General features: G+C 36.0%; 1 protein-coding gene across 3 annotated transcripts in view; it reads right to left on the minus strand.

Moving 5' to 3' along the window:
- Positions 1–21118, minus strand: part of LOC134748896 (myogenesis-regulating glycosidase) — a 55027-nt gene that overhangs the window by 10363 nt on the left and 23546 nt on the right. The window contains exons 1-2 of one of the 3 annotated variants that reach the window (XM_063683730.1): positions 18869–19075; positions 10175–10263 (exon numbers count right to left, since the gene is read on the minus strand). In XM_063683730.1, the coding sequence (XP_063539800.1) occupies positions 10175–10263; positions 18869–19060 (281 nt within the window). In that variant the 5' untranslated portion in view covers positions 19061–19075. Of the gene's footprint in view, positions 1–10174; positions 10264–17117; positions 17173–18868; positions 19076–21118 lie in introns of those variants that run through there. The other 2 variants (XM_063683731.1, XM_063683728.1) reach the window with 2 other exon arrangements.

Below are 21118 nucleotides of genomic sequence, written 5' to 3' on the forward strand. Positions count from 1 at the left end.
TGTTTGGGAGGTTCGCGAAATGTAAACAAATAAACAGAATTCCGGTTTTGGCACCTGTTCTGACGTTATTGGGAAAATGCGACGTCACATGATAATAAATAGGTATTATGATATGACGTCAATGGCAATACGAGTGACGTTTTTATTGGTTTTATAGCTCTTTTTTAGAGGGTCAAATTTTTTTGTGGATATTTTGCTTAGTATATCAGCTATTAGAATAACAAGCACTGAAATATTTCGTCTGAAATCTTGGGGGCGATTTTCGAAATTAAACAGAATTTTATTGCATAGGAAACGAGTTAAATGGTTAAAAGTTCCATAATCTAGATCGAAAAACAATAACGCATTTAGGATTATAAAAGCGATGTTTTTTCATTTTACATTTATCAGAAGCCAACACGTAATAGGTCCTTACCATAATTAAACAATTGATGAAATGCACGCTCCTAAAGCATCTGCTACCCTCGAATACTTTTCAGAATAGAGATACATATATATATACTTATATATTACGCGTTTTAAAGTATCGGTCACAGTCTAAATTGTTCTACATATAGAGACATATATCATTATATCAAATCTGACTGTACACTGAGTGGATGCGGCCCCGTGTCACTGATTAACATTAAATTTCTTTCCCATCACAGAACAATGGTGTCCCAGACATTTGGGCGGCGTGCGCGGAGCCGAAGCGAACACGTAAAGGTGTCAAAAGGGACTTTAATGAAATGCAAGGGGTACACTGAGCGGATGCTGCCCAGTGTCATGGGACGCACGTAGAGGCAGCACCCGCCAGGGTGTAAAGCGAGGTTTAGACTAGCAAGAACTTACATGCAATTTACGTTACATTGCTGACTACTAAGGTAAACTGCATTCAAAATGTTTATCAGATACCGCAATGTAATGAAAATTGCATGCAAGTTCTTGCTAGTCTAAACCTCGCTTAAGGACTTGAGAGTTGGTGGACTCTAAAATGAACTAGTATTTTGGTGAAAGCGATAGACTAAATACTGGGCTAATGGATATAAAACCGGATGACTGCCTTATAAAATGGTATACAATTTTATTTCCCGGTGACTTGCCCCCACAAGACGGGTCCCCACAACAAGCGCCATTACATTATTATTAAAATTATATAATATACGAGTTGATGTCTAAGACGATAGAGTATTTGCAATTTAATCTGCCAATCATGCTCCAATGCGTGCAATCAATACCTTTTCGAACTATTCTCAATAAATGTTAATGTAACTCACATTTAAATTTAGTTATTTTGTAATTGAATTTAATTTAAATGCAACAAGGCCCATATTACAAATACCTTACAGACTAACATATATATGCATTTTATAAAATTAAAAACTAAACACTATCTATGCGACAAAACGGCGTGGCTCCGTTGAATCGTCTGGTCTTGTGTCGGATTCCGCAGGTTGCCCCGGAACCTCCGAAACACGACACCCTTCGGTCAGAAGTCGTCGATAGCTTTATTTTTGGTTACTTTCGAGACAGTTGTAGAAAGAAAAACTTTATGGACATTTTATGACTATAAGTACGTCCACGTCCATCACATGGAACTCAAAAACTTACGATTTACTGATGTCATTTGGTTACTTGCGTACATGTACAGTTATACCATAGAGTAACTTATACTAGAGCGGTACTGTCATAGTAAATTTTGTAACCCCAGTAAATTCACTGCCATCTGTCGACACACTTTAAAACTAAAAATAAATATTTATAAAAATACGATAAAATGTATTTAAATATGGATAAATGATTTTTTTATTTGCATTAATGATTTTGACCCATGTTCTTTCACTGATATGCGTTAAAATTATAAATAACAAACGAAACAGTCAACGCCCTCTATACGATTGTAGGCCAAAACTAGTGGCGCCATCTGATCGAGAATCAAATTTTCGTGATTTTCGAGGCACGTTTTTTCCTTAGACTGTATCCATCTATTACATATCTATCTTCGGTTATACTGAAAATTAAATTTACGCCTAAGCATTGAAAAAAAAACCGGACGTGCGAGTCGGAGACGCCCACCGAGGGTTCCGTACTTTTTAGTATTTATTGTTATAGCGGCAACCGAAATACATCATCTGTGAAAATTTCAACTGCCTAGCTATCGTTCATGAGATACAGCCTGGTGACACACAGGCGGACAGTGGAGTCTTAGTAATAGGGTCCCGTTTTTACCCTTTGGGTACGGAGCCTTGAAAACATGTACCTATGTTCAAAGACAGATATAACTCCGTAATAGATGGATACAGTCTAAGGAAAAAACGTGCCTCGAAAATCACGAAAATTTGATTCTCGATCAGAGGGCACCACTAGTTTTGGCCTACTCTCGTATAGAGGGCGTTGACGGTTTCGTTTGTTATTTATAATTTTAACGCATATCAGTGAAAGAACATGGATCAAAATCATATAAAAATAATTAATGCAAATAAAAAAAACATTTATCCATATTTAAATTTTAACGTATTTTTATAAATCTTCATTTTTAGTTTTAAAGTATGTCGATAGATGGCAGTGAATTTACAGTGGTTACAAAATTTACTACAACAGTACCGCTCTATCTTATTATATCCTCTTTGCTATGTTTGAAAATCATTTTATTTTTATTTGATTACTATGTTTTTTTTATGTCCATATGTGTTTAAATAGACAAAAAGGCATTCAAAATTAAAAATGTATCGCTATAATATTATTTATTATTTTTCACTTTATTTGATTATTGTTGTTTTATAATTTTTATATTTAAAAATAGCACTAGAACCAACTAAAAACATAAAGTGAATGCTGGTGTATTGAACTACTGTGCTATCAAATAAAATTATTAAAAATAAATACTAAACCTTTCACTTATCATATTATCATCATTGTAGGTAAACCAAATTAAATCACACTTACACAGACAAAATACAAAAACAAAAATTACAAAATGTTCACTCGCACTTTTTTCTGTAAAATTTTAAAGCTTACGTAAACAGAAAGTTCACTTTTCTATTTTATATTGTGCACAACTTAGCGACCGCGGCAGTGTGTCAGTGCGTCGCGACAGACTGAGCTAATCTTGCGTTCTTCTGCGTGTGGCACGCACGCTCAAATAGAGTGCAATCTTTGATATAATTATACTTATCCTACATTCAAATGGGGTATTTGACTGTATTTAAAATAAATTATTTTAATGCACCAGAAGATTAATAAAGAAACGTAGACAGAGCAGTTATTTTTAATCACAATTTCTACTTTAAAACCCGTATAAAACTATAAAGAGCATGTAATTTGATCGTGACGTCACATGCTAGTGTTTCATCAGTTCCATAGAAGCAAAATCGTATTGACAGTTCAAAAAAAGAAACTGATTTAACTAGTAGTCACAATAGGGTATTTGTGTAAACATATTGATTATTATTGATCATGTGATTCTCTATTTAAATGATTAAAGTTTATGTAAGGTATGCATTAGGTATACAATTTCAGTCACCTGATTAAACACCATTTATAAATAATAATATGACACTAACGTAAACAAACAATCGGTTTATATATATATATATATTTTAAAAGTATAACACTATTAAACGGATTTAAAAATATTAGATATCGAATCACATGTACTTTTTCGCTAGGATTTGCTCACACGGCAATTAATTATGTAATTACTTACAATAATATGTAGCTATGCAATAATATGTATTGGTTGTAGTATAAAAGTTGTTAAAAAAACCGACTTCAAAGAGGATACATTTTATATGCAATGAAACTGATATAAACATAAACATAATTTAATGTTTATATAAATATGTATGACACGTTTGAAGTAGATGCCAAGCCAAACCTTATGGCTCCTCTACACGATGGGCCATCATACTGGCCCACTAAGATGTGCCAGCGTGTAGCGAGGGTAGTGATATCGGATGGCTTATGGTGCGGCGGGATGGCGATGGGATGACCACGGTGTCGGTTTTTCGTCCGCACATAAAAGATAGTGGGCCAGCGATGGTGCGTACCCATCTACAAGTGGCCCATTCCATAGTGCGTGCTCTCAACCATCGCGTGGCCGGCTCTCAACCATCGCGTAAAAACGGGACCCTATTACTAAGAGTCCGCTGTCCGTATGTCCGTCTGTCTGTCTGTCCGTCTGTCTGTCACCAGGCTGTATCTCATGAACCGTGATAGATAGACAGTTGAATTTTTTACAGATGATATATTTCTGTTGCCGCTATAACAACAAATAATCATAATCATAATCATAATCATTTTATTCATAAAACCAATTTACATGTCAAATACTTATAATTACAATACAGTTAAAATATAAATCGAGATAAAACTTAAAATTAATATCTAAACAATAAATATTTAGGTGTAACAAAAACAAAAAATTAAATAAAGTAAATCATGGTCGAAATTAGAAATAAATATCAAAAAACAAAAAAGAAAACAAAAGTCAATTCACATGTCACAAAAATTATATTAAATTTATTATAATTATAGAGGTTTTTTTTCCTTGACTACAATGCTAGGCACTGACCTTGTGTGCAACGAATTCCCCATAGGTGTAGAACGAGCGTTCGACGAGCCACTTTTTTAAGCGATGCTTAAAGCTGCACAAACTTGGCGCGTCAATAATGTTTTGTGGCAGATTATTATAGACAGTAGTAGGTCCCATTACGTGAGTTAATTTATTAGATTTTTTTTTTCCTACTAATTCCTACAAGTTTCTTGGCGTTACGGGTGTTGCAATTAGAACCCATCTCTCTCGTTTTATAGGAGTCTAAGTTTCCCCTCACGTTCCCTGCATGATTATTATTGCAGGCAGTGTAAGAATGCCAAGTTTTTTGAAAAGCTCTTTGGCGGGGGTATCGGCAAATACTTAAAACAGAATAAAATTAATATGTAAATGGGGCTCCCATACAACAAACGTGATTTTTTCCATTTTTTGCGTAATGGTACGGAAACCTTCGTGCGCGAGTCCGGCTCGCACGTGGCCGGTTTTTAGTTTACAAATGTCGGAGTTCTGCGGTGTCAGCATGCTTGCATTTTTATCCCCTGCCACTATGCCTGTCACTTTCGCACTTACATACTTGTTAGAACGTGACAGGCTTGGTGACAGGCGATAAAAACGCTACCGTGCTAAGCCCGCTGAGGTAACAAAAATACAAAAAAAATTGTAAGTTTTTTTTTTTAAGTCGGTTAAAAACGTTAGATATTGCAGTGGTATTTAGCGAACAATCTACGCTTTCTTTGTAGCAGTAACTTCGCTCGGACGGCGGTTAATTACTATTCGATGTAAATGTCATTAGCCTGACCGACGGACTTGCGGTTAACAAAACATTTGCGTTGAATAGAGGTGAAATCGAATATTGTTATATCATACGTCTAGAAAAAACGGCCAAGTGACTCAGACTCGCGCACCGAGGGTTCCGAAATTTTTAGTATTTGTTTTTAGTAATTTTTAGTTTTAGTTTTTAGTATTTGTTGTGCAACAGAAATACATCATCTGTGAAAATTTCAACTGTCTAGCTAACACGGTTCATGAGATACAGCCTGGTGACAGACAGACGGACAGACGGACAGCGGAGTCTACTAGGGTCCCGTTTTTACCCTTTGGGTACGGAACCCTAAAAACGGGATACCTTTGTTTGACATAATTATTGAGTCATAATGTCATTGATTGTCAGATTATCATTAGTCATAATTCTGAAACCGTTAACTTTTTAGGATTTTCGGAAGGTTATCCTATAGATAGGTTAGGTTAGGTTAGGTTTGTTTTATGGCAATCCTGAAAAGTTACGCGTTTCTGAAAAAAAAAATACTAACGAAAATGCGGACTAACTTTATGGGAAACAATAGAGATATGGATGGTATAGAAAAGGATGCCAATCTCTTATGGCAGAATTGTTGCAAAAGTGACCGCTTTCAGCTTTAAATAATAGTTCCTAATCTCTCCGGTGGCGCTAGTTAGGCTCTGGGACATGAGTATAACCTGAACCAACAAATAACCCGACCAATTTACGTAGGTTGTTTTTGGTAGTATTTCGGTGTATGGTGGCGCCGCCTAATTACTGTTTTTTGATGGACACTTTTCATACATAGAGATTTGGCTCCTTTATATAGTCTCCATGAATAGAGACCTAGACATAACATTTACAACTAGAAACTTCTACATTTGTGACGTTTTCAATCAACATTGTCGCTTGTCGATAAGGTTGATTTCTAATTGAAGCTATATGGAAATAGCGCCTTACTGACAAGCGACTTTAAGTACCTACCCTTTTGGTTGAAAATGGCACATATAAATACAATCCTCTATTGTCAAGGCGTTAGAGTCCGTGTTCAGATATTTGTTAGCACCTCGGCCGCTCCGATATATCTGATGGCGACTGTACGAATATTTAATAAAACTATGGATGGTATAGAAAGGATGCCAATCACTTATGGCAGAATTGTTGCAAAAGTGACCGCTTTCAGCTTTAAATAATAGTTACTAATCTCTCCGGTGGCGCTAGTTAGGCTCTGGGACATGAGTATAACATGAACCATATAGGGCAACAAATAACCCGACCAAATTACGTAGGTTGTTTTTGGTAGTATTTCGGTGTATGGTGGCGCCGCCTAATTACTGTTTTTTGATCGACACTTTTCATACATAGAGATTTGGCTCCTTTATATAGTCTCCATGAATAAAACCTTGTTTTAATCATATTTGACGTTAGTCTGACGTCTCCTAAAGGTCAATTCAAAGTTACATCCTGACATCAGAATTATATCTAAATGATGTCATTTATCACGCGTGCATTTCGGTCGTACTTCTCCATACATGTATTGGCACGAGCGAGACGCACGGGCAAATAATAACAAAATGACATCATTTAGATGCCATTTTCATGTCAAAATGTGAGAAAATGAGCACTTTATCACAATAAATTGGAAAATTAAAAAATATATGGGAATAATAAATCAATACAAGACTTCAGTTTCAAAAAAAATTGCTTCCAAATAGGAAAAAAATAATGGTACCATTCGATTCCTTACATTTTATAAATAAAATATTGTAAAGCAACAATATACAGAAACGCAATATTTCACCAACGAAATCGCAATTTTCTTGATTATTTCTACGGCTTCTAAGCAATAGCGACGGTACATTCAGACGGCACCATATAATGCCAATTTATTAGAAGCGTTTCGTCAGTAGTGCGGATGCGGGTGCCAGACTTTGACCACCATTTGCGACTTTTGTATTGCTTTAAGACAATGAGTCCCATACAGACATTTGATCCTCAAAACAAACCTGATACCATTAATAAAAATCGTGGAATACCCTATTAACATGAAAATTGTTTCTAAAAATGTCTTACCTACTTTTTTGATCGAAATAATCGACTTTAGTATTGTTAAAACTATCTGGGTCAATCCGCTCAATGTAGACCGCGAAAAGGACCTGAACTCACGGCGCCTTAAAGTCTCAAATCCTTTATCTGAAATGGAAGATAGACTACAGTATCGTTGCTAGGCAGTTGAGGTCTGGGAGCGAGTGCAAGGGGCAAAGATTTCGCAATGCGCGCGGGTCAACGCTCGCCGCGCTTCCTTATTAAATGTCCCTTGAGATTGCACGCCGCAGAGCAGAGCAGAGAAGACGAGTGAGAGAAGAAACGCCGGGCATTTGTAGTAATTCTCATGAATTTGCGCTGAATAGGTAGGTACGTATGTCTTTATGTGTGAAATATTATAGGCTAGTATTTAAACTATCAGCAAAAAATACTAAACTAACCTCTAAAACCAATTGCACAGCAAAGAAAAACTAATTTCACAGCAAAACATTACACTGCTGTGCAAATCAGATTTTTTAAAGAAGGTTTATATTAAGAGGGACGATTAAAAATATTGTCTATATTATTATACCTACCTTGAATCCTAATTTATGGACTATATGGTTCAAAAAAACAAAAGATTTAAAAAAGTGTAGACGGTAGCCGAATTTACTCTCGGTTATGAGTTCATAGGAATTGTCTTGGATAATGGCATTAAAACATAATTATGTTTTCTTTTGTAATGTAAGAGCTAGCTGGCGAAGTAGTATTTTTATTTTTTATAAAAAATTTAAATATTACTTCTCACGTTAAATAAATAATGTCTAACTATTGTCAAATACGCCTAGAAAAATCCAAACGACTCTTTCTAATATAACACTTTAAACTCTCGCGTGTTGTTCGCGTTTGTTGCGTGTGTCGCTTTAACGGATTTAAATTCCATTATTTTACCTTTTTCCGACCACAGCTAGTGCTACCTGGCTGAAACGTCGGAAAAAGGTAAATTAATGAAATTTAATCGCGTTAGAACCATTAATATGACATTAATTACAGAAACTTTCAGCTTCATATTAGCGGTTTTTCCTATTCACTACGCTGTTATAAGCTGTCGCCCGCCCACGTCCGCCAGTTACTTCAGCAGGCAATGCCCAATCTGTGGCACACTGGCCTTATTTCCGCTTATAAGGTTGTAAAGACCTTTGGAGCTTGCAATGGACCTAATTTATTGTGTCACATGACACAATTTCACTGCTGGATTATAAAAAAATGTCACCCTTTGTATGACTAATACTGAGGTTTATAAGTAATTTATAGCATGTCCAGATAATGTTTGCCGCTGCATTACTGCCGCGATTATGACATTCAAACCGTCACTACACTACATCTGTGCATAATTATTTTCCATCGTATTTTCACGGGAACGTACGAAAATGTCTTGATATTTCAGTCAGTCTGGGTACAAGAGTCTAGCTCTTAGCCTAATTGAACTACCTAATTAATATTGGTATCAGTTTAAAGAACGTTTAATTACCTCTACATTGACATATTTTGTGGTTACAAAAAATAGTATTCTTTTGAGTTTAAGTGTTAAGATCTCATTGGAGCCTGCTCTAACAGCATGCGTCATAGACGTCATGGCCCTATACTGGTGGTGATGCATAAAGTCGTTAAGCAAGTCACTCTGGATTTTGCTGTGAGGAGCCTTGAGGTCTGCCTAAAACGGCGCAAGATACTTGACTTCATTATAATCCCATGAAAATGGCGTCTGTGGACGGGATTGCGGTTTTTTTCAAAGTAAAAATCATCGGCTACAGACGAATAGAATATATAAGACGGATAGGATAGGATAGGATAGGATAGGATAGGATAGAATAGGATATGATAGGATAGGATAGGATAGGATAGGATAGGATAGGATAGGATAGGATAGGATAGGATAGGATAGGATAGGATAGGATAGGATAGGATAGGATAGGATAGGATAGGATAGGATAGGATAGGATAGGATAGGATAGGATAGGATAGGGTAGGATAGGATAGGATAGGATAGGATAGGATAGGATAGGATAGGATAGGATAGGATAGGATAGGGTAGGATAGGGTAGGATAGGATAGGATAGGATAGGATAGATCCCATTGGAGCCTGCTCTAACAGCATGCGTCATAGACGTCATGGCCCTATACTGGTGGTGATGCATAAAGTCGTTAAGCAAGTCACTCTGGATTTTGCTGTGAGGAGCCTTGTGGTCTGCCTAAAACGGCACAAGATACTTGACTTCATTATAATCCCATGAAAATGGCGTCTGTGGACGGGATTGCGGTTTTGTCAAAGTAAAAATCATCGGCTACAGACGAATAGAATATATAAGACGGATAGGATAGGATAGGATAGGATAGGATAGGATAGGATAGGGTAGGATAGGATAGGATAGCATAGGATAGGATAGGATAGGATAGGATAGGATAGGATAGGATAGGGTAGGATAGGATAGGATAGGATAGGATAGGATAGGGTAGGATAGGATAGGATAGGATAAGATAGGATAGGATAGGATAGGATAGGATAGGGTAGGATAGGGTAGGATAGGATAGGATAGGATAGGATAGGATAGGATAGGATAGGATAGGATAGGATAGGATAGGATAGAATAGAATAGAGTAGCTTTATTTGCATATCGCAAGGGTCTCCTTTTACGTCTCTCGACGGACTGTCCGTGAACGTGTTATTTGACAGTAATGCTGCTGCAGTCGTCATCCGTATGTCACCTTAATCCAATCCAACTTTAGCGCAATATTTTTTTTTAATTAAAAAGCAGTATACAGTATAATTGTGGACTTACTTGGCTCTATCATCATCAGTCTCGTTGTGGTCTGCTTGTGTGTCGCCATCACTGAACCCTGACGCTGAGCTCTGGTGATGCTCCGGAATCTGATAACAAAATAAAATAAATAAAATGAAATTTATATTTATATGGCCTTTATTTTAAGTTTATTCATAGTTTGTATTATTATTTTTAAGCTTATTTAAAGTCCTCCTAAAGTTAAAGTTAAAGTTGATCCTTTGTTGGTCTTAAATAAATTTAATTTAATTTAATTAATTTATCTAAATAATTTACCTATCTATCTATCTAATTTTAAAGTTTATTGTTCTATATTTATTTAATTGTCTCATTAATATTTTTTATAAAAAAACCTGTGAAATAAAAATATTGTGTTTCTGTGTTGTATAAATTCCTGTGGATAAATATACGTAAAAATAGGTACTTATAAAATAAATAAAATACATACTTGTCTTGTTTGGGCCCAAGTAGCACAAACACTGTATTTAAACATTAAGTTCCAACCTTGTGAAAGCTTGAAGACGTAAACAGTGTTTAAAAGGGTTGCTTCAGCAGGTCTAAGCTGTTTTAAGGTGTTAATGTCAGCGCTTTTACAGTTTTAAGCATTTTAGCTGTATAGTGGTTGCAATTCAAGGTTAAAGCTCTTTAACGGTCTTCTACATATCATATACGGTATTTTACAGCTTTAAATGTGTATTTGGGGCATTAACGCTGTTTAAAGGTGTTATTGTTTTCTGTTTTAGTCTAACAGCTTTAAGCGGCTAGTCGTATTAAGGTTGCATTACACGGTTAATAGGACAATCTTACACAGAAGCGACTTTAGTTCCAAACTAAGCAAACCTTATAGATATTGGCACTAGGCGACGATATACATACTTAAGTATATAGATAAATTCTTAGATAACATCCATAACTTCGGAATAGGGATGAAAATTCCGGAAAAAATCAAATGTAAATAATTAAATGTGATTAATGAAACTCCAGGTCTTAATTTAAGAAATATCCGTAAACTTGTTTGTAAACGACTGTTTGTTTCTTAAATAAATAAATAAAAAATTTCGGAAATTTTACAAAATTTTGTTTTTTTCGGTTTTTTTCCAGTTCTATTCAAAAATTAACTACGTCACACACAATGCCACTGATGAGTGATGACTGTGTCAATGCCATAAACAAACACGTTAGACATGCAACCTTTATCTACCTGTTTAAATTCCTAATTAAGTAAATAAAAATACAGAAGTTTTGAGAAAAACTAAAATTTGCATTATTTTTTTCGAAAGAAACTTGAAAAAAAGGAGCCGATTTGAAATTTTCCCGGTTTTTTTCAACGCTACTTCGGAACAATTACTCGAGATGAACATACAAATAAATTCCCTTACCGGAATTCTACGAATAGCCTAGGTCATTAAAACCAAAAATGACCTTATTATCCATCTGCCTTTACTTACTGTACACGGCACGGGTACATCTACTTGCCACCGCCATCCTATTCTTGGTGTCCCGTTTCCTAAACTTCCATTAGGCTCCATCTAGCGTGTAAGATGTGTATTTAATAACTCTGCTCGAAGCGCACGCGCAACGCGAACGGTGCTCAGACGCTGTAGTGCTATGGTGATATGATAGATGGCGCTATTTCTTACAGTGCTAGTGAAGTTTCCTTTCGAAATTGTTACAGATGCTTGGCTGAACTTAATTTTTTTTTAATTCTTAGGCGTAATCAGGTTAATATTACATATTAGAAAGTACAAATCTTAAACCTTTAAACGATCAATTCTTTTATCGAAATCGTTAGAGCCGTTTCCGAGATCCGAATTTACTGTAGGTCGATCTAGCTAGGTCTTATCTCTGGGAAAACGCGCATTTTCGAGTTTTCCGAGCAAAGCTCGGTCTCCCAGATATTAAAATACAATACGCCATACTAATAGGAGTGAAAAAAAAAAACTTTATATATTTTTAACTTGTCTTGTACGTACCTTAAGTTTTGAACATTATTATTGTTTTTTTTTAATTCGTTTTCTTTTAACATATTATTTTACATACATACGCCGTACTAGGAACTTCTTGTTCCAAAACCGTACAAGTAAGCATGTTTTGTTTAAGATTTTGTATGACCTCTTAGAAGGACTATTTATGATTACTTAGGATTCAACCAAACCAAAGCTAATGACAGTAACGAATTGTTTGCGATCTGTTTGCGGACGGCTGGAAGGTTATTGAGAGGGATTGTTTAAAAATATGCGAGTCACTGACCTAATTATTGAAATGATTTAATGTATCTTTGACATGATCTTTATGTACTCAGTCCATAAATTTATTATTATTGTTTATTTTATTTTATTATTATTATTATTTATAATCGAACCTAGATATAGAAATGTAATGACTTAGGCTAGTACTGTAAAATTGCATTTTGTTTTAAATAAATTGAAATTGAAATTGGAATTGAAATTGTAAAATAGGCACTACACAAAATAAGTAAATTACATTAAATTAACACATTTTGTATCTCTTTCTTGTTTCGCCATGCGAATTTATTAACCTATAATAAGGATCCTGACCGAATTTTAAGTCGTATTTTTACTTTTTTTCGAGAACTTTTTTCTGCTCTATACAGCACAACCGAGGTTTAAACCAATGGTTGTTGACCACCACGCACATAAAAAAACAGCCTATTTAAGTCCCACTGCTGTCACTGTCTTATGCGTGAGAGGGCTTGGGCTATAGTCCCCACGCTAGCCCAATGCGGATTGGGGACTTCACATACACCATTTAAATTTCTTCGCACATATAAAATGTAAAAAAAAAACAATAACAAAATGGCGAATAGCTTCGGTTAGGAAACCACCGTGTTGTGTAAATCGCGATTATTATGTTACTGTTGTTATCTCAGTAAGAAACACTATGACATGCACAAACATACTTATTTGCTATTTGTATGAGCAAGTTTAAATTACAGGGTTCACTTGTAAAGGCTAGCTTGGTCAATGCAGTGTAAGTAAATTAAAGGTGACATTCGGATGTTATAATAACAGAGGGGGGGGGGGGGGGTTAGACAATTAACCTACCGCGCTTGTCCAATGCGTGTTGGCAGGTAAGCAGTGAGCCTACTAACTCGGCTCGTGGACGCCGCCGTTGATGGACTAAATCCATTCCTCCGCCGCCGCCTTAAGTCAATGGCGGGATAACTTGGACTCCTTCTTGACAGGCTGGCCGGATATAGCATTAAACAGAGACGAGTGGAAAAAGAGGGGGGAGGCCTTTGCCCAGCAGTGGGACACAGTGGGCTCTGAATAATAATAATAATAATTCGGATGTTAACTGCAGCCGCATTATTGTTGCGACATTGCTGCTGCGGCATCAACGCTGTTTCTGTCAATTAATTTCAATTCAATCCGTCAATTTTATCAAATTGCCAGGTAAAGCGCCCGCATCAAGGCCGCAGAAGTTATTTCGCAACAGTAATTCAGCTGCAGTTGCCATACGAACATCACCTTTAAGCATGGCTCCTTTTGCATTTATTTGTGTACAATGTCTAAAAATGCATTAGATAAAGATAAAAAAGATAAAAATCAATTTATTCAAGTAGGATCTGTTGGATCACTTTTGCATCGTCAAAAATCTACATATTATCTTACACGAAATTAATACTAAACTAGAAATAAAGCATGCATACGCATAAAGTGCGATTATCTAATGGTAGTTACATAAAAATTATACATACCTACTTGTTGGCTGAATCAGCATTTTGCATCGTCAAAAACAAAATTATAAGCACAATAATCAAATTCTAACAATAATAGGTATATAATAAATTTACAATAATTTTAAATTTACATTATATAATAAATCCCTACTTTATGCTTAATTTTCATGAAAAATAAAAGTGAACAATATTAAATAAGTAAGCCGCGGATAAGTGTGAGTGAACGACACGACTCGCGCGCACCAACAAACGCAAGCGGTTTTATGGTATACCAATTGTTGTGGCTTCCAACCTCCGTGGCGACCTGACATAGACCGACTGACTGACTGACTGACATACATATTTGGAATATTGGAACGACCGACATTTAAATTCAAAATTAGACATGACAATCACAAAACCAGTTGACGACTAGTTCACGACATACAGTGGACGACGATAGACAGTTCACCAATACAAAAACCTATTAAATATATTAATAACGGGTCACTCACGTATTTTAAGTCGAAAAACGCTCGACATGTTTCACTCCGTATCGAGGAGCGTCTTCAGGAGCTTGCGTTGACAAGCGTTTTTCGACTTAAAATACGTGAGTGACTGTTACTGATACGTTATTAATATATTTAATATGTCTGTGTCTCACGGAAGGTTTGTTATTAAAATATAAAAACCTCTATAAAACTTTGTCAAAACTATAGTAAATACAATTTGAATTCGGTTCCTATTTCATACAAAAACAATAGTATTTTATACAATCGTGATATAATAGAGAGCTTTTCAGTCGAGTGCCGTGTAATGAAGTTGAGAGATTGAAAAGCTTGATTATATCACTATTGTATACAATACTTTTTCTACTATAAAACCTAAATAATTAAAGAAAATTAGGTAAGTATCTCAGTAGTACAAAAGACATCAACGCGTGCATAATATATGAATAGGTATTACTCATGAAATAGTCGCGCGTTGGTGTCTTTTCCACTGGACCGCGGCGCCACGTGATTGGTCGAACCTTTTCGAATTGAATATTATAGTTGAGTTTGGAGCCCATACATGAAAAGTACGCAATTATAGTTTGGTATACGAAATCTTAATTCAACCAATACAGTCCACGAGTAGACTTTTTTAATAGACCACCTTTCACTGCCAAAGCATCACTAGTACAGTCAAGGTATTAAATATAGACACGGACAAAGGGGCTAAAATATGTATACACGACCTTGATGTATGGGCAATAAGGTCATATATACATATTTTTGGAACTTTGTCCGTGTCGATACTTAATTCCTTGACTGTACCACTACAAGGTCTACAAGTGCTACGCCAGAATCGTAGCAGATTTTCCTCTCACTATGTAACCAACATTATCTGAAGGTGGATCAGGAGCGAGTGGCATTCGAACATTACACGTAATCTGAATTTGATTACTTTGCCCCACATGAGGATAAAACGCAACTTTTTCATTCGTTTTTACACACTCAAGAGAGCCTTTACTAGCTGGTGTGGTGAAAAATAATAATACTCAGCTGTCCAAAACAGAATTTTTTGAAGGACTTTTTTTTTCATTTCAAAAACATTTTATACTTAATTTAGACGAACTCTACCTACGAGTGTATGTATATAAGAATGACGTCATTGTACTATTATCTGTTCTATCGTACCTAGGTTTTATTCCCTTCCCACTTTCATCCGCATCTATACTAGTCATTAAGGAATCCTAATTATCATAAACGTTATCTATAGCAAATCTACAAAACATACAATATGGTAGATAAATGTTTGGGCTATTTCGTTTATTGTATGTCACAATGGCATTTAAATTGTGAGGATAATTTTAACATAATGTTTATAAGATCATAAACAGATCCCTTTTCTTAAGGTTTTTTTGTCCAGGGTAGACTGTTTTTACGCTACAATGAGGAAACGCTGCACATCCCTGGTGCGCAGAGTGCGGGCTAGTTCCAGCGGCATCTTGAGGGCGTTTGCGGAGAGGTTTGACTGCCAGTACTTGAATCACTGTCAGATCATTCACGTGCTGGTGTCCAAGCCTTCCTAAGGCTCGACCGGGCGTTATTTTTTAGGTTAGATTTTAAGTAATAATTATGATTTAATTAATTAATTTAATTTTAATGTTAATTTTAACTTAGCTATAATTTTATTATTTAATGTAATGTCCCAATGTAATGTGATATGATCCTAAGTTGGTCGAAATAAATGATTTTATTTATTTTTATATTTGTGTTACGTGTTTGTAAGATTCATGCCTGTGAATTTTTTAAATGATTATTATATTGCAAGTCTAAAAAGTTGAAAAACTTCATTTGTATATATAGAATCTTAGTTCGAAAAAAATACTATAACCAATTTCACACTGGTCAATAATAAATCTATTGGCACCCGAATTATTACAATTGGTAGTTTTGATTTTGACACTAGCTAAGTTAACATGTATGTTATTTATTTGAATTTTGAGGTACCTAAATTATACCGGGTGTGTCCTGTAACAGGAGCATTAGATTAAACTGGAGGCTGTACGCTTCAAACTGACCAACATTTGTTCAGCAACTTTTTAAAATTATGAAATTTTTTGATTATATCTTTTTCATACTAATTAAATATTATTTTCAATGTACGCTGCCATCTGTGTGTTTGACGTTCCTTGTCACCCTTTAAACATAACAAATTTTGCAATACATTGCGTCTTAGAATAAACTTTAAAGTGTAATGAAAATCAAAACAAGAGTTATTTTTAAAAGTTGCTGAACAAATGTTGGTCAGTTTGAGGAGTACAGCCTCCAGTTTAAATTACTGCTCCTGTTACAGGAAACACCCGATATAATAAGTAACTAAGGACCCACTGAACGAGGTGAAGAGTATGACACTTTTTAATATTGTGTTCGGTTGCCGCGATAGTTACTCATGAAATAAAACTAAAAAAATAAATTCTATTATAAACGCGATACGCGATAGAATCCGTTTTCATAGTTTTATTTTATGGCACTTTTTGTTTAAAGTAATTTAATGTCGGTGACATCATAGTTACTGATCTATGGATATATACTGCTAATTTTTCAAGGATATTAGCTAAATGATCAGCAAAAAATATTAACTAAACCTGAACTTAAAAACTAATTGCTGTGCAAATCAGAATTTTTGTGATGGTTTTTTTTTTAAGATGATTAAATATATTTCTTTTTTCAATGTCTTCTTGTGCTATATTTTCTTTATATTAAAATTATTTACCTGGGTCAAAGGTATGCAATCAAACTCCCTGTTCTTCCGTGCACCTCGCATGATTCCGTGCACAGACTGCAACACTAATTGGGTGTGAACCCTAATTAATTACAGTAATCAACTGCTCTGATCGAGCGATGTCGTGCATTTACGCATTATTACATTCAGGGTTTAGATCTTATAGCACACCACTGAATTTGTAGTCAAAACATGCAAAAAAACGATGTATACTGCCTAACACATACCCTTTTTCACCGCAAGCATTGATATGCATAACCGCTGTGCTCTGAAGAATTGTTTGACATGATGCCAACGGCCGCTTTCTATCACCGCACCGCTCGCCATCGGCAGGGTGTTCATCCTCACACCCTAGCACCTAAATGGTCGCGTACTGTGCGGTTCAAGAGGAATTTCCTCCCGCGTACGCTTCGGCTGTGGAATGAGCTCCCTGCCGAGGTTTTCCCGAGGGCCTACAGTATGGGGTTCTTCAAAAAAGGAGTGTACAGGTTTTTAAAGGGTCGGCAACGCGCATGTAATATCTCTGGTGTTGCAGGCGTCCATAGGCTACGGTGACTGCTTACCATCGGGCGGGCCGTATGCTTGTTTGCCACCGTCGTGGTATAAAATATATATATACATATAAATCATTTATCTAAAACTCAGTTCTTTGTACGGGACACTTCAGAGGTGACTCTGATTCGGTCTTGACCTATTTTAAACAAAAACTTGTCAAGACACTCATGCGCTGAACAGTGTTTGTTAAAATCTACCTTACTAGGTTACAATAGGGTATAGTTTAGAAAATCAGAAAATACGTCAGTGTCTGAGTTATTTCATTCCATTAAATCTCATGATAATAATAAAATTAACACTGCACGAGTGAGCGTCAAGCAACTTTAGATCTTATTGAAATTGGCTAACAACTCTGGATTATCTGGAAGATAAGTTTTATAACTATGTGGTACAGTCGAGTTCATAAATATCTATACATTTTTTCACATTATTGCATTGAATTAAGGTGAAGAAATGTATACATATTTATGAACTCGACTGTACAGTCGCCATCAGATATATTGGAGCGGCCAAGGTGCTCAAAAATATCTCAACATACACTTTAGCGTCTTGGTAATAGAGGCTTTGTTTAGATGTTTGTGAACACCTTAACCGCTCCTATATATCTGATGGAGAATGTACCACATAGTTATAAAACTTATCTTCCAAATAATCCAGAGTTGTTAGCCAATTTCAATAAGATGTAAAGTAATTATCATCATCATTTTAGCCTGCAGTCAGCCACTGCTGAACATAGGCCTCTCTTTGTGTACGCCACTTATCCCGGTCCTGGGCTAGTCTCATTCAAAAGTGCCCCGCGATTTTTCGAAAGTCACCCACCCAGCGAGCCAACGGACGCTAGGCGCTTCTTTTATCCGAAAGCGGCCACCAATCCGTTAACATTTTTGTCCACCTGCCTGGCAACATGTCCCACCCAATTTTTCCACTTTTGATTTATTTTATTTCTAAGCTAAATAGCATCGTTCGCAGACGTTTCTGATTGATACAAAAGTAATTTATCATCAATATTGCGACATAGGCCTCCGGCCTCTCGTAAACCAGAGTATGAGAGTATCATATTGTTTTACCTTCCTATCCAAGAAATTGTTGATTAGAGTTCAAATTGCCACCATTGCATCTCAAACTAGGTACCATCGCTATTGCTGTTAGATACGTTGGCCTCCGGCCTCTCTTTTCTTATTATTTACCTTTGAATCCAAGAAGTTGTTGATACTGGAGTCCGAACTTCCACTGCTGCATCGCAAACTGTCATCACTGTTACTGTTGCATAGGCCTCCACCCTCGCTACTTTTACTTATATCCGAGTCCGACTCGATCCATAGCGGCGACACGTATTTGAACTTATGCGCAAACGCGTTTAATTTACATTCGTTATTCATTTTGAATGAATTTAACTAATCAACTTTAAATCAAAATACGAATTTCATAAGCGTCTTTAATTGTTTATCTGAACTATTTCTCAATTGTTCTTTTTCTTCAAATATTCAGTTGCTAATTTCTAATTAATTTTAAATCGTTCTTCATTTGTTTCAATTATTGAATCGTCGGTTTTCTTTCACGCGATTTTTCATTTGTTTTATGAATGAATTGATATTGTGTAGATTGTGGACAGTTTTAGGTCACATGGCTAAGACGGGACTGGATAAGATTCACGGGCACCAATGATTGAATGTAGGCAAATAGGACACCGGGAGGGGACGCCAACTGCGGGTCTGTACTATTTCGGTATCGTTACGATTTGTGATTGTTGTAATACATGGCTTATATGAACGAAGACACCGGTATCAATAGGATAATCTTCGTTTCAGTCCTGTCGAGAAGTTTATTATTTGTACTATTTTTAGGTGCATATCTTTTAGATACTCAGGTAGGTATATGAAATATAACAGTGTTAGTTTTGTCTGAATAATGAACTCTACCTCTTTTTCTACCGTTTGTCATCGGTATAAGAAAGTCAAACCAATATCGCCAAATATAAATGACAATAATTAAATCCGTTTCCATTGTTTTGAAATTAGTGTCTTATGATCCAAAGTAGGTAACTCGTGATTATGCTATGAGGTGTTATTCCAATGAGGGCTAACGCGTATGAATTCGCCGCTAGGGGCGCTAGTGTAGATGGTGGTCTTTTCCATAGTTCGAAATGTCACTTGTCACTTCAATGACTGACAGCTGTTCTTTAGTCTTTTGGACCACCATCAACAGAGGCGCTAACTGGTGAGCAAAAAAACGATAGCCCTCATTGTAACTGCAACGCCACACCACAGTTTTACACACTTTTATTTAGCTTCACTGCGTATATATCTTTGTATATATATATATAGTGCTTCAAATCTTGTAACTAAAATTTGAACCACTTCCCGGTATCTAATTCAGTTGAAATTTGGAGTACTGTCGTAATTCCGGTGACAACGCAATAATATGCTAACATGGAGTTTTTCTGATGATGCAGCCGGTAGGTAGCCAAAGGAACTCCTCGATGGAAAAACACAAACAGATCAAGTTTAGGCCCATTAGAAAGGTCTCAAGAAGTACTCGATAGACATGCAAATGAGAAGAAGTACAGTCAGCAATAAAAGTGTGTGTCACAAAAAACATTTTTGGACAATTACTTGTTCCCAGCTTCATTGCTATGGGAGATGTAAATATCAATGTCACTGATAAATGAAAATTCCAGCAACATTTACAAGCTTAACGGGTTTTACACGCTTAGTTACACTTCCACCTAACATACACATATAATGACAAAGGGCAGCTTCATAGATTTTTATAGATAACGGAGTTCGGTATTCCGAGCCCTAGAGATATACGTACTCATCAGAGAAAATTGTAAAGGTCGCCGTTGTCGGACACGACATGGAGGACTATATATATGTAATCTCTGTATATATTACTGATACATATTTTTGGATGTTCCAATGTACCCCAGGTCTAAAAAAAATCCTTGCCGATAGCGGTTTAAGATTTAGTGCCCCACAGGATGCCATTATACAATTAGTGACGTAAGAGGCACCCCGCGCCGAATTGGCTAAGAAAGGAGGCGACTGTCGAAATTTAACATTTAAATTAAACTGAAGTTTTCGTTGCTAACGATTACTATTGCTGCAATTATTTATTACGATTACGATTTTACCTTTTTAATTTACAGTCAGCATCAAAAGTAGCGAATCAGACTACGCGTCAAAAGTATCTGCTGTTCTCTAACGGTCTCCCCCAGATATATCGACGCGTATTCGGCAAAAGCCAATAGGAAAAAGCTTTATGTTCGCGCAATAAGAACAAAAAAGCCATCGACGCGTCGGCACTGTCGGCAGGCGCCGGCCGATGCGAGCCGAACCGAACGACGACTTTTTCGCTTTTTTTTTTACACTACCTTTGATATCTTTATAACTTTTTATATTATATATCAAAATTTATAAAATATAATATTATATATA

Source organism: Cydia strobilella, chromosome 17 (genome assembly GCF_947568885.1).
Source record: "Cydia strobilella chromosome 17, ilCydStro3.1, whole genome shotgun sequence".
Classification (NCBI taxonomy): domain Eukaryota; kingdom Metazoa; phylum Arthropoda; class Insecta; order Lepidoptera; family Tortricidae; genus Cydia; species Cydia strobilella.